The sequence below is a fragment of the Rana temporaria genome, chromosome 3, assembly GCF_905171775.1.
Source record: "Rana temporaria chromosome 3, aRanTem1.1, whole genome shotgun sequence".
Lineage (NCBI taxonomy): Eukaryota > Metazoa > Chordata > Amphibia > Anura > Ranidae > Rana > Rana temporaria.
This window is the reverse complement of record NC_053491.1, coordinates 419,788,093-419,803,698: the sequence shown is the minus strand read 5'-3', so window position 1 is coordinate 419,803,698 and position 15,606 is coordinate 419,788,093. Positions and strand designations below refer to the sequence as shown.

Below are 15,606 nucleotides of genomic sequence, written 5' to 3'. Positions count from 1 at the left end.
GCACAGGGCGTAATCTACGGCGCACACACTTAATTTTGAGGATCGCCCTATCTCCCTCATTTGCATCGTTGCCTATCAAATAAAGCGGCGTGACTAGCGTAATTTGCGTCAGAGGATGCGCCAGAGTAATTATTTTAAGTAGGACGGAAAAACCGGATTTTTCGTTTTGAGGATCGGGCGCAAAGATACGCGCGGAGTAAAATTAGAAATCTCGAGTTAAGTCGGCGCATCTGCTTTGTGGATTTGCCCCATAGTGTTTGTTTTTTTAAGTACATTTTTTTGTCATACTTTTTGGGAAAATTAAGAAATGTAAAAAAAAACGTTTTTTTCACTACTGTCACCATTGCAGTACATCATCATATAACGGGTGTGGTGTTGATCGGGGACATTGACTGGTGATGGTATGTAAAAACAAAACGAAAAAAGTTAAACAATTAAAAAAAAAAAAATTTTTTATATTTTTCTCAATTTCTTTATTTTTTTCGGTTCGTTTTTACATACAATGACCAGAGAACATTATTATTGCTTATAACTGTGAATTTTAGAGATATAAGCAACCATGTTTTCTAAATGAAAACGATTCATTCAGTGTTTACTATTGTGATTAGCTGAGATTTACCACAGCTAATCATTTGGTTCAGATGGGCTGTGATTGGCCCTGTCTGTAAAGCCTCGTACACACGACCGAGGAACACGACAGGCGAAACACATTGTTTTCCTCATCGAGTTCCTTGTCAGGCTGTCGAGGAACTCGACAAGGCAAGTTTCTCCATTCCCGTCGAGAAAATAGAGAACTTACTCTCTTTTTGGCTCGTCGAAAATGTGCACACGACCAGTTTCCTCGGCAAAAAAATATCTCCCAGCAAGTTTCTTGTTGGTCGTGTGTATGAGGCCTTAGATGTGATCACTGTGACTAATCACAGAGCTCATCACAATAGTACACAATGAAAGGCATAAATCAAAGCTTTTCATTGTGTACAACTGTCATGTGATCTGCTGTGATTTGGTACTGTGATCGCTCCAGAGTGCAGCCCACGGGGCGCAGGTGAGGAACATTCTGGGATGGATGCTCCAATGCTCGTCTCCAGGATTTCTCCAGAGCTTCTCACATGCTTTGGAACTTCCTACTCCAATCTGTCTGACTGTCCCCTAATCTATCTATCTTTAGACGATCCCTGAAAACTCATCTCTTTAAAGAAACCTATCCTGATTCTAACTAATACACTTCCTCCATCAGCTCATCCCCCACAATTATTACCTTTTGTATCAATTGACCCTCCCTTTTTAAATTGTAAACTCTAATGAGCAGAGCTCCCACTCGGACATTATTTTACAATGGCTTTGGCAGGAAGCAGTTAAGAGACAAAAATGGACCAAATTAGAGTTTTTTAAAAAAACGGAATTACATTTTTATTTAAAAAAATGCTGACATGTAGGGTTTTTATACCAGAAGGGACCCTAGTTGTCTCTGGGACCAGCTGGAGCACTGACAGTGCAGCGCTTAAGGGCTTCATATGACAGGTAAGTCTACCATAAGACTAAGATACTGTACATTCTAACACATTATGGCATGATGGTCGTCTCTTGGGGGGCATTAACAAAAAATAGCAGTTTAATTCCACTTTAAGGTTTACACATACTTTAATACTTAATTACCTATGGGTTGAGCTAACCTTTAAAATCCCAAATAAATGTACTGTAATAATGCCCAGTCAAGGCAGGACTTACCCTAAGGCACAGTAGGCTTGTGCCTATGGGTGGAAGAAGCTAAAGCTGGTCATACACAAGTGGAATTTGGTTTGAGATTTTCTAATTATTTAGCGGGGTCAACTTGTTGAAAACATTTGATGGAACAGGATGGAATGTGATCTGTCAAGTCATCGAAGGTACTGAGAATTTTCGTAGGAATATTTGTTTGAAAATATACTAGAATATGGCCAACTTAAAGTGGAACTAAACAGCATCTGAGCACCACAAACCAAAAATGTAATTAATTCATTTTTAGTATTCATCCATGTTTCCATGCTTTGTTTTGTTGAAAAACACCCCCTAGCATTTCTGGCTTAATAGTTAATTCCAGCTGGCTACTCGGCATCATCCAATAAAATGAAAATCTTTATTCGCTGCATGATGAAGCACAAATGAAACCACTGACGCATTTCGGCTGTAACAGCCTTCCTCATAGCACCTATATATTTCTTTATCAATGATGTATGGGTAAACTCAGATGACTCTGATTTAGGGAGGAACACCAAGAAATCTGATGTAAGGAGGGGACTCTGATGTTACACTGAAGACTCTAGTGTAAAGCGGAACTCTGATGTAAGGTGGTCTTCGGAACCAGAGTCCCTACTTTCATCATAATTCCCAGCATTCCCCTTTAATCAGGGTTTCTCAGAGTTCCACCTTACATCTGCAGAATTTCCACTTACACTGTAATGCCGCGTACACACGATCGGTTCGTCTGATGAAAACGGTCTGATGGACCGTTTTCATCAGACGAACCGATCGTGTGTGGGCCCCATCGTTTTTTTCCCATCGTGGAAAAAACTTAGAACCTGTTTTAAAATTATCCGATGGTTAAAAAAAACGATAGAAAAAAACGATCGTCTGTGGGGAAATCCATTGGTTAAAAATCAACGCATGCTCAGAATCAAGTCGACGCATGCTCGGAAGCATTGAACTTCATTTTTCTCAGCACGTCGTTGTGTTTTACCTCACCGCGTTCTGACACGATCGTTTTTTTAACTGATGGTGTGTAGGCATGACTGATGAAAGTCAGCTTCATCAGATATCTGATGAAAAAATCCATCAGACCGTTTTCATCGGATGAACCGATCGTGTGTACAGGGCATAAGGGGGAGCTCTGTGGACTCTAATGTAAAGGGGAACTCTGATGTAAGGGGGTCTCTGCTCACCAAAGCCCCCCTTACATAAGAATATGTAGAGAACCCCTTACCTCTAAGGAACCCTGATTTAAGGGGGACTCTGATGTAAGGGGGAATGTTGCGGACTCTGGTGTAAAGGAGAACTTCGTTGTAAGGGGGGATGTTGCAGACTCTGGTGTAAAGGGGAACTCTGATGTAAGGGGAGCTCTGGGAACACTGATTTAAGTGGGGGCTCTGATGTAAGGCTATGGACTCTGCTCACCAAAGCCCCCTTACATTGGAGTCCTCAAAGCACCCTTTACATCAGAGCCCCCCTTATATTAGTGTACTCACTCAGAGGCAAGAAAGAGAAGAGAGGAAGGGGCAGACTACAGTCACAGACAGTGGATAGATCGACGATGAGCTCACTCACCCAGGATGCCATCGGCATCTTTCATCGAGGATGTAGTTGCCTGCTGCTGTGCTTCAATTTTCCTTACTGTGCCTGATCCAATGAAGACATCACTAGGTCTAAAAAAAAAATCTTTCATGCAAACGAAAAGGTATTATTTCAAAATTCTATTCGGTTGTTAAAGGGGGGGGGGGGGGTATTAATGTGTGTTCATTATTAGGCTTTATATAAAATAAAGATAAAACTAAGATCTCATAAGAAAGAATAAGAATCCAACAAATACTGAAATGACCTTGTAATTGTTCACTCATCCAGTGTTCACCCGACCCAGAAAAGCACAGTAAACCCATACAACACACAAGTAAACACGCATTGTGACAGAAGTCTAATAGCATTAATAAATGTTAGCGTGTGAACAGAGAGAAAACAAATCTCCAGTGTTAGCTGTGTATTTCAGGCGTGGGCAGCCAGGGAGGACAATCACCTTGGGGCCACTTGTCTTTTCTAGTAGATGAGATAGGACCTCCTTCTCTTTATTGAGTATTATATGTCTTTATCAGTGCCGATCCTGACCTCCCTGGGGCCCTAAGCAAAATGACATGGCACATTAAAAATGAGAAGCAGGGGGCGCTGACGACAGTGACATGTCACATTAAAGAAAGTTGAGAAGCGGGGGGAGGGGGTGTTCTGCTGTCGGAAATGACATCTTACATTAAATTGAGAAGCAGGGGTTGCTGACTTCTTACCTCTTCTCCCATGCAGCCAGCGAGTTGAGAAGCGGGGTGAGGGGGCGAAAATAACTTCTCACCGGGCGGGGCCTCTAGTAATTTGGGGGGCCCTTCGCAGCTTTGCGGGGCCCTAAGAGGCTTGCATAGTGAGCCTATAGGGCGGATTGGCCCTGGTCTTTATTATACTTATTTCATTCAAGATTTTATATTCTGTACATGTTTAGCATATACCTGGTGTGATTATAATCTACGAAAATGCCCAAATGGATTTTACTAAAGATCTAGACAATAGGGGTCGACCGATATTGTTTTTTTCAGGGCCGAAACCGATTTTTCGACCGCCTTTCAGGTCAATAGCCAATATTCCAGGGCTCAAGTCCTGCGGGAACGCGTGGGAACGGAGTTCCTGCACTTTTTTCACAGCAGGAACTCAGTTCCCTTTGCAGGACTAGAGCAGCCGAGCCGCCCGAGCCACCCGAGCCAATCCTTCACTAAGCGGCGATGCCCAGCTCCAGTCACTGTCAGGGGCAGGCGAACCTTAGTACCAATGTAGGACCAATGTAGGATCAATGTTACTGGCCGCTTCCTGTATATGGATTCATCAGGTAGTGTGCGGGTATTCCGTCACTTCCTCGATGCCGCAATGTCTCCTGGGAGCTTTTGTCATTGTTCCCAGGAGACATTGCAGAGGTCTGCCGCGAGTTATCGCGTGATTTAGAAAGAACTTGCTTAAAAAAAAAACATGCAATTTAGTAATTATGCATATGAGCGTATCATTTTTTTTTTTTTTTGGTGGGGGTGGATCTTGGGTGGGAGTTCCCACACTTTTTTCCCCAGGACTTGACCCCTGCAATATTCTATACATCACCGTCATCTGCTCCCAGGTGCAGCATGTCACTTGCCACCCAGATGCAGCATGTCACTACTTACATTACTTCTGGCAGCCTCTCCCCAGCGATGTACGAGTGGGTAAACTTCCAAATGCGTGCGGGCGGTGACAGATTACATAACTATCTCTCTGCTCGCCTGTGGCTGAAGCTCTGTCATGAGCAGCTTTCGCGGCCCTGCTGTAGGGGCAGAACAGCGGTGATGCGAGGCGGGCAGTGAGAGATGATGTCATCTCTAGGCTGCCTGCCGCCTGCTGACAGAGATTGGCAGAGACTGCAACAAGCGCCACACAGGGGCAGGGGGAGGAGGTTTGACCAATATCGGTAAGTTTCTGACCGATACCTATTACAGTAAAACCTTGGTTTGCGAGCATAGTTCGTTCCAGAGACATACTTGTAATCCAAATAACTTGTATATCGAAGATTTTTTTTTTTACAGGGTATAAAAGAGAAGAGAGGGACCTCTAAGTGTAGCAATAAGTTGCTAAATGTTGTACCTTCATTAAATGTAACCATATTGATACACTTAGAGGCTTCTCTCTTCTTTTTTATACTCAGTTGTGACATGACGCTACTCTTATATCAAGAAATCGCTTGTATATCAATGCAAAATGTATTAAAACATTTAGCTTGTCTTGAAAAAACGCTCTCAAACCAAGTTACTCTCAAACCAAGGTTTTACTGTAGTTGAAAAATGTAAATATTGGCCCCCAATAATCGGCAGCTCCGAAAAAAAACCTACTGCAATTCGTTTTTTTAAGAGAATATAGAGTATATTTGATTACTTGACATAATCTTATAAATATCTGTTGTAAATGTTTTTAAAAACCTTATTTTAGGGTATAGTATGTGATTTAAATATCTATTGCTTTGCGGTGCTATAGTGGCATCTCAATGCTCTTCCTCACCATAGAAGTCTAATCACTGTTTTACTAAGGCTTAGTTTACACTGGTGGGCGATAGGGATGGGCCGAACACCCCCCTTTCGGTTCGCATCAGAACCTTCGAACATTTAGAACCCCATTGATGTCTATGGGACTCGAACGTTCAAATTCACAAGTGCTAATTTTAAAGCCTAATATGCAAGTTATTGTCGTAAAACGTCTTTGAGAACCTGGGTCTTGCCCCAGGGAACATGTATCAATGTAAAAAAAAGTTTTAAAAACAGTCGTTTTTTCTGGAGCAGTGATTTTAATGATGCTTAAATAAAAAATGAAAAATGAAAAATTCCTTTAAATATTGTACCTGCTGGGTGTCTATAGTATGCCTGTGAAGTGGCACATGTTTAGAACTGACCCTGCACAAAATGAGTTTACTATAAGAAAAAAGTAATTTAAAACTGCGTGCGGCTTTAATGTAATGTCTGGTCCCTGCAATATGGATGAAAATCATTGAAAAAAATAGCACAGACACAGACAGTACACACACCACGTAGCTTTAGGTGCACACTGCAGAGGACACGGGCAGTACACACCACGTAGCTTTAAGTGCACACTGCAGAGGACACAGGCAGTACACACCACATAGCTTTAGGTGCACTCTGCAGAGGACACAGGCAGTACACACACCATGTAGCTTTAGGTGCACACTGCAGAGGACACAGGCAGTACACACCACATATCTTTAGGTGCACACTGCAGAGGACACAGGCAGTACACACCACGTAGCTTTAGGTGCACACTGCAGAGGACACAGGCAGTACACACCACGTAGCTTTAGGTGCACACTGCAGAGGACACAGGCAGTACACACCACGTAGCTTTAGGTGCACACTGCAGAGGACACAGGCAGTACACACCACGTAGCTTTAGGTGCACACTGCAGAGGACACAGGCAGTACACACCACATAGATTTAGGTGCACACTGCAGAGGACACAGGCAGTACACCACGTGAGAATACTGCAGCTAGCACAATCACCTGCCTGCCTGTCAGTAAATTAGGAAGAGCGGATCTAGCTAAACTATACAGTGTATAAATATATATACAACACCTGGGATGCATATATATCCTCTACACACTGTAACTTTAACTGACCAGCCTGCCTGCCTGCTCTATCTACCTACTAAAAATGACACTCTCTCTCTGTCTTCTCTCTCTTAACCACCGCAACACACTACACAAGGCCAACCTGCAGGCGGCCTTTTATAGTGTGGGGCGTGTACTAAACCCCCTGAGCCATAATTGGCAAAAGCCACCCAGACAGCAAGGCTCAGGAGCGAGCCTATATGAGTTTCCCCATAGAAAGTGGCGTTCTATGGGAGCACTCAATAGTTGTCAATAGTTGTCCTGATTTTGCTGGGGCAGTCACACATTTTAAACAGCTGTCCCTACACAACCTGGTCTCGGGCTGTGCCCTGGAAATCAAGGCCAATCATGGACAGTCAGTGCTGTGGATGCTTGCAAATATGGGGCACCCGTCCTCGGCCCTGCTGACCCCCAACCACTGCCCTGCTGACCCCCAGTCCTCTGCCCTGCTGACCCCTAGTTCTCTGCCCTGCTGATCCCCAGTCCTCTGCCCTGCTGACACCAACATACTATGGACCTCTGGACACCGCCTTACATACTACGAACCTCTGGAAGCTAACCTACAACCTATGGACCTCTGGAAGCTGCCCTACAAACTACGGACCTCTGGAAGCTGCTCTACCTACTAAGGACCTCTGGAAGCTGCTCTACATAATACAGACCTCTGGAAGCTACACTACATAATACAGACCTCTGGACTCTGCCTTACATACTATGGACCTCTTGACATTGCCCTACATGCTATGGACCTCTGGACACTGCCCTACTTGCTATGAACCTCTGGACACTACCCTATATGCTATGGACCTCTGGACACTGCCCTACATACTATGGTCCTCTGGACACTGTCCTATATGCTATGGACCTCCAGACAATGCCCTACATGCTATGGACCTCTGGACACTACCCTACATGCTATGGACCTCTGCACACTGCCCTACATACTACGAACTTCTGGACGCTGTCTACATTCTGTGAATCTCTGGATGCTGCCCTACATACTTTGGACCTCTGGAAGCTACCCTATATAATAAGACCTCTGGACACTGCCCTACATACTACGGACTTCTGGATGCTGCCCTACATACTACGAATCTCTGGATTCTAACCTATGTAGCACTACCCCCGAAGGAGCTGCTGGTTTGTTTTGGGTCTACGCTCTGGTTGTCAACCCCTGAAGTTGGCTCAAAACCCTCCCTCGGCACAACTGGTATAATGGGAATTGTGTACCCCAATGAATCGTTGGAGGGCACAATATCCCATCACACTACAGCAAATTATATAAATTAATGGTTACCTTGAATTGAATGGATCCTGCGATATGACAGATAGACTTAAGCAGCTTAACCAATGTGATACTTTACTGGCAAGGATAAAGCAAAGAAACAAGAGTGAAACAGTAGTGAACTGCTCGCAGAGCCCTGCAGAGTCAGAAACAGTAACAACAAATAGGTGTAAGTTAAACTACTCATTCAGATAGGTGAGCGGATCTTTAGATCCGCGTTACCTATCTGATTTACGTTACGCCGCCGCAAGTTTTTCAGGCAAGTGCTTTATTCACAAAGCACTTGCCTGTAAAGTTGCGGCGGCGTATCGTAAATCCCCCGGCCAAATTCAAATTCGGCGGGTAGGGGGCGTGTATCATTTAAATGAAGCGCGCCCCCGCGCCGACCGAACTGCACATGCACCGTCCCAAAAAAATCCGAGAGTGCATTGCTCTAAATGACGTCGCAAGGACGTCATTGGTATCAACGGGAACGTAAATTACGTCCATCCGTATTCGCGAACAACTTACGCAAACGATGTAAAATTTCAAAACTCGGCGCGGGAACGACAGCCATACTTAACATTAGCTACGCCTCATATAGCAGGGGTAACTATACGCGGAAAAAGCCGAACGCAAACGACGTAAAAAAAAAGCGCCGGGCGGTCGTTCGTTTCTGAATCGGCGTAACTCCTTATTTGCATATTCCTTGCATAATAAGACGGAAGCGCCACCTAGCAGCCGGCCTGGAATTGCAGCCTAAGATCCGACGGTGTAAGTCACTTACACCTGTCGGATCTTAGGGATATCTATGCGTAACCTGATTTTATGAATCAGGCGCATAGATACGACGGCCGGACTCAGAGATACGACGGCGTATCAGGAGATACGCCGTCGTATCTTCTTTCTGAATCTGGGCCAATGTCTATACAGACCTGTGCAAGCACACAGCAAGGGGATTCCCTCAACAAGGCATTCGCATTGAACCACCCCCTTGCCAAGCCTCACCCAGCTCTCTCTCTATCAACAATACTGTACAGTACAATAAACCCAGTTACTCAATCAGGGAATATAAAATAGATATCCGTAACCAGCAATAACTAAATAGGCAATCTTTAAGTGGTATACTTAACTAACGTGGCATGGTTGATCAGACCAAACCTCGGTTCAAATTATCCCAAGAGTCCGTGCACTGATACGTAGGCATGTGTTGGCGCGCAAGGGGTAATTTGTAATCCAATGTGGTAATAAAAAAACTGGCAAAAGAACCCCAAATAATGACGCTGGCCAATGTGGACGATCCACCCTCCAACAACACAGTCAGTAGTTCTTGTGCAGGTGCCCGTCTCACCCAACCAGTTCAGGCCTTGTCCTTCCGTGACACTCCGTACGCGATCTCCGATTACAGTCTTGATAGACGGCAGCCTACGGTTCTCAGACAGGTCGCAGGGATACTGGAAGCCTGTCTGATTCTCTGTTAGAGGTTCTGTCTCACTTCCTCAATGGCGCTCCGCCCGGGCGTAGGTAGGCCTCAATTCCGGCCTACTTCCGTGGAGACACAGGTGTCCTCCTGGGTTGAAGAGGCGGTCCAGAGAGAGAGCGCGCCAAGCACGTCCTCTGCCTTAAATTACCTTCTCCAGCAGGCTGCGCAGAAGGCAAAGCATTCTGGGATTGTACAGTTGCTCTCTGGGTAATGTAGTCTATAACAGGCCAGGGCAAATGGAGTCTCTTTTCTCCCTGTACTCAATCTCCCAATACTCTCTGCGGTACCAGGACAAAAAGTAAACAACAGGTGGCTCTAAATCATCTCGGCCACAGGAGGGAGCTGAGATCCTTCTCGATCAGCAAATGGTAGTCTTTTATGTTTCAATAGTTTTTATTAGTTTTAACAGTTTTAAACACAAATGGTAGTCTTTTATATCACATTAAAAGGGTGATACCCCGCTACACCTACATCTTCCTGTATATACATTTGAATATATATATATGCCTCTAACAAATGAATTAGGGGAGAATGAGGTTTGGGTCCAATATGTGCAATTCCATTGCACAAAATAACCATCTGTTATTTTGTTTTTTTAAGTTGAAGCTTTACAATCACTTTAAAGCTGAAGTATGGACAAAAAACTTATATTTGTACATTTCCACAGTACAAATAAGATAGAATACAAAACATTCTTTGAATGGCGGAGGTGTGGATGAGTGTCACCATCTCCCTCCTCCAATCACAGAACACATTGCATTCTGTGAAAAGAATAAAAGTCTTTTTCTGAAAGGAGGAGGTGTTGAGTGACCAACCTCCTGTGATATCAGTACCACAGCCGGAGCTGCTTAGAGTCTCAGAGCTGGACAATTGGTAATGACAGGAGACCATGGGCTGAATAAACATAGGAGGTTTACCAAAAGCTTCAGCAGTCAGAAAGAGGGCACACTTCATTATAGGTAACTTATTTTTACTGTACAAATGTTCATAAATAGTTTCTTCTCACAGTTTAGCTTTACAAAAAACTTAGAGACCCTGTCAGCATTTTAAACAAAAATCATGTAAAAACAAAGGAAAATCAATGATTTTAAATGCTTTTTTTGCAGTATTTAAACTTTCCAAAAATTCTGTTGTATTTACTTCCATTGTGCCTTTGAACTTCAAAGAGGAAAGCTGGAGAGCATTGATAAATAGAAGCTAAGAAATAAAAGGAACAATTAAAGATTGACGAAGACACAGACAATGAACATTGTTAAAAGGAAATTGTTGATAAATGTCCTGTCTGGTAAATTATACACGAGAGTACCGAAATATCATTTGGTTTGCTTAATTTTAACCTTAACAAGCAATTAATTCTTTCAGGGGATTTTTTTTTGCTGCCTGGAGTTGAGCTTTAAGAAGGGTGTCAAAGGGTGTTACTTCAGAATGAGTGATTGTTCCCTCTAGTGGCTGATTTACAAATCTCTATATGTAATAATTATAATAAAAATATGGAAGAGATATGTAATACATATAATAAAAATATGAAAGAAATATGTAATAAATGTAAAAAAATATGGAAGAGAAGGCATTTAAAAATGTGAAGGGAACATATTAATTATTTTAAAATACTTATATAATACAAATCTGTGAACAGGTGAAAGTGTGCTGTGCTAATAAGTGAATGATAACCTGAATACCAGGGTATAAAGACATTCAAAAAATAAGTAATAAAGTGCAACAAATGTTGACGTGGGTGAATATACGTCCCAGAACAATAGCCTTGAGGGGAGGGGGAGATTCCTATCACGGCGGGTTCTGTCACACGGACCTTCAAAGACTGGGTACGCTTTTAGGATGAGGGTCCACTCCCTTAGACCTGTACAGCACCCTGCAGGAATGCCTTAGCACATTGGTGTCCAGGATTCCACTATGCAGCTCGGCAGGTGCATGGGCCCCCCCTTTTGAACTAATGAGGCCTGGGCCCAGCACAGGAGGGCTGGCTGTACTGCCTTATCAGCAGCTCTGATGCCACTCCTCATCCATTACACCTGCAAATATTCCTAAGCTATCCATTGTGTATAAATAGCTGATTATACTTTAATTGTACCAATGAAATTGAGTCCATTTATTTGCAAATGTGTGTGGTAAGCATGCACCGGCATGCCATTCAATGTGTCTAATGTTTGTTTTCATCTCAGCTGGCAAAATGTTTCCTATTAAAGAATATGTAAACCCAACATTTCATATTCCTGATATGTACATGCAATACCATGTACTTGTATGAAAAAGTCTCCTGTTCTCTATGTATTGCTTCATTTGTGCGAAATCAATGTTGTTCCTGCCAGTTCCTCTGCTTTTCTATTGAAAAAATAAAAACTGACCACACTAAGCATGAAAGCAAAACATGGTCAGTTTCTCGCTATACTGGAAACTCAGCCTGCTTTCCTTCAATGTTCAGACCCGTACTGACATGATTTACCCCCCCCCCCCCACTACACAAGCATTCACTGAGAAGTTCAGTGAGCTGCTGTTTCTCCTCCCTCAGCTCTCGGAGCTCCTTATACAGCTGAGAACAGAGTGATCACTTATAAAAAGGAAAAAAAAAAACATGTATACACAAATGTTTTACTGTTCATTTCTATTTAAAACTGAATGGGTTGTTTTACAAGGTGAGGCTTTACATATACTTTAAAAAAGATAGACCTTTAATTGCATAAAGGTAAAAAAAGGTAATTGATTTTGTTTTTTCACTTAATAGATGACAATTATCAGGATGGTGATGTTAAGCTCTAGAAAGTTCTAATTCTGAAATAATTGTAATGAACATCAATAGTTTCTATTTCTATTTGTCTTGTGGATTTCAGTCTAAAGTTGTGTAATCTTAAATATTCACAGGTCTCTATACCGCTCACAGCAGCCTTCCCCTCTCCGGGTCTCCATCTGGCTCCTGGCCCCAACACACAGACTGCATCCAGGCTAACGAGCAGTGCATCGCTGACGCATCCTGCAGCACCAGATTTAGGACTCTGCGGCAGTGTCTAGCAGGCAGGGACCGGGATGTCCTGCTCTCCGGTCTGGAGTGTAAAACTGCTCTGGAGGTTCTACAGGAGAGCGCCCTGTACATGTGCCGCTGTCGGAGAGGAATGAAGAAAGAACTTCTGTGTCTACAAACATACTGGGGCATACATGCCGGCTTGACTGAGGGTGAGTAGATGCAGACATTTAACCCCTGTAATGTTTTGGCTCCTGGAATAGAGTGCCTCTTACCAGAAATTAGGTCCTGGGTAAAAAAAGTGGGGCCCATATGCTAAAATTGTTTACCAGTTGGCAGGGGTGTCTCATCCAAGTGTGCATGGTCAAAGTAAAGCCTGGTACACACGATCAGATTTTCCGCTGACAAAGCGTATGAATTTTGTCCGAAGGGGCGTTGGCCATGAACTTGTCTTGCATAAAAACGGCAAAGAATTGTTGGCCAACAAGCACAAAACCTTGTGGTTTTTCAGCTCTTTAGCGCCACACTTTGGGAAACTTCTGCTATCGTTGTGATATGGTTAGCATTGCTTCTAAGCATGCGTGTTTGTGCTTTGGAGTTTCGTCCGAAGGACTTGTGTACACACGATTGGATAATCCAACAACACACATCTGTTGGCGCAAAATTTTAAAGCATGCTATCCAACATTTGTTTTTGGAAAATCCGACAATTGTCCGATGGAACATATAAACGGTCGGATTTTCCGATAACAGCCTGCCATCACACAATTCCCGGTGGAAAATCCGATCATGTGTACGGGCCTTAAAGCTTAGCACACACTACTAGTTTTTTTTTTTCTTCAACCCAGCGGGATGAACGAAAAAAACTGACAGCTCAGGTCGGAGCCCCTGTACTAACAATCTGATGTTAGTACAGTACAGCAATCCTCCCTCTAAAGCCCTGTACACATGATCGGATATCTGATGGAATCTAATCCGATGGATTTTTTCATTGGATATCAGATGAAGCTGACTTTCATCAGTCTTGCCTACACACAATCGGTTAAAAATCCAATGGTGTCCAACGCGGTGACGTAAAACACTAGGACGTGCTGAGCAAAAGGAAGTTCAATGCTTCCGAGCATGCGTCGACTTGATTCTGAGCATGCATGGATTTTTGACCGATGGATTTCCATACAGACAATCGTTTTTTTCTATCGGTTTTTTAACCATAAGAAAAATTTAAAACAGGTTCTATTTTTTTTCACCGATGGGGCCCACACGATCGGTTCGTTTTCATCAGACGAACCGATCGTGTGTACAGGGCTTTATTCTATTGTGATCTGACGGGGGGGGGCTTTTCGGTCAGGCCCCTTCAACAGAAGCCGGCTGAATGGTCAGCTTCTGTCAGAGCGGCTGCAGTACACACAGGCTGTTTTCTATTGAACTGGCCGATGTCGCCTGGCATTCGACCCGTGTGTACTAGGCTTAAAGAAGTTGTAAACCTCTGTAAAAAAATAAAACTCTGCAAGAAAAAGGCATAATGAGCTAGTATGCATACTAGCTCATTATGAAATACTTACTGTGATTGGCTGGAGCCGCGATGACGTCACTCCCGCACATGTGGGAGCCACTGGTCAGGGTGAGACTCCTGAAGAAACGCCACCAGCAGCCCATTTCTTCAGTGCGTTTGCACCAATGAAGTCGGCAGCAGCGCATATACTGAATATCTCCTAAGCTGTACAAGTTTAGGAGATATTCAAGGTACCTATAGGTAAGTCTTTTCATAAGCTTACCTGTAGGTAAAAGTGGTGTAACAGGGTTTACAAGCACTTTAAGGCAAGGCAAAATGTTGTGCAAATAACTAGTAAAAAAAAAGGGTCTGCCTCTTCATAATAGCAGCATAACAACCCACCTCCTTAAAGGTGGTGTAAACCCTCCATACACCCAGTAAAGTGAACAGCCTCAGATGATACACAAAGATTAACCAAATCTCCCTACATAGATTTTACATGTATATCTGCTGTGTTCACATTTATATACTGTTAAGAAAGTTGAGATCATGTTAAGAGATTTTGGTTAACACAGAGTGTGATGTCTGGGCATACAGCCAAGATAGCTAACATTGCTGATTGGAGGAAAGGCACACACCCCCTCTCCTCATAGGAAGAGACTCTCAGAGCTGTTTTGTAATAGGAGCTGCTCTCTGCTACTCTATTTTAGCAACCTCCTTTGACAAAAGATTCAGGCTGCTTTTGTCTAAAAAGTCAAAAAATATGTCTGGAGTTCTCAGGCTGATAACAGAAGAACCGTTCAGAAGTGATCTATAAGGCCGCGTACACACGACCGGTCCAAACCGATGAAAACTGACTTAAGTTCAGTTTCATCGGTCCAAACCGACCGTGTGTACGGCCCATCGGTCTGTTGTCCTTCGGACAAAAATTGGAGAACTTGCTTTAAAATAGAACCGATGGACGGCTGACCATCGGTCAAAACCAATGGTTAGTACACAAAAGCATCGGTTCAAAACCCGCGCATGCTCAGAATCAAGTCAACGCATGCTTGGAAGCATTGAACTTCGTTTTTTCAGCACGTTGTGTGAGATAAGACTCTGTTGGATAAACACAAATTGTGCTGGATTACAGAAAGGTGGCATTAGTAATCACGAGTGCTTGGGCTCCCACTTTCAGAAGTATAACACCCCTGTGTACAATATTTCCTGCTTCGGTGCTTCTGTCAGTATACCACTTCCTCCAGTCTGGACATGGATAGCATACAAGACAGGCCAGCAATAGCTTGTATGAGAACTGGAACTGTTTATTGAAAACTCACACAGAATTTTTAGTAAACCAGGTCAGGTGAGCCTGATCACATTATCATATGCAAAGGAAACTATATACATAAATATAATTAGCATCAGCTAATTACCTAGTCACTTAAACCATTGCCCACAGACAATGTTTTGATTAATCAGACAGACAGAAAC

General features: G+C 43.3%; 1 protein-coding gene across 1 annotated transcript in view; it reads left to right on the top strand.

The window, feature by feature from the left end:
• The window catches only part of GFRA2 (GDNF family receptor alpha 2), a 136,403-nt gene that overhangs the window by 90,240 nt on the left and 30,557 nt on the right, over window positions 1-15,606 (top strand). Inside the window, exon 2 of the mRNA XM_040346133.1 lies at window positions 12,546-12,854. Within this exon, the coding sequence (XP_040202067.1) occupies window positions 12,546-12,854 (309 nt within the window). The remainder of the gene's footprint in view (window positions 1-12,545; window positions 12,855-15,606) is intronic.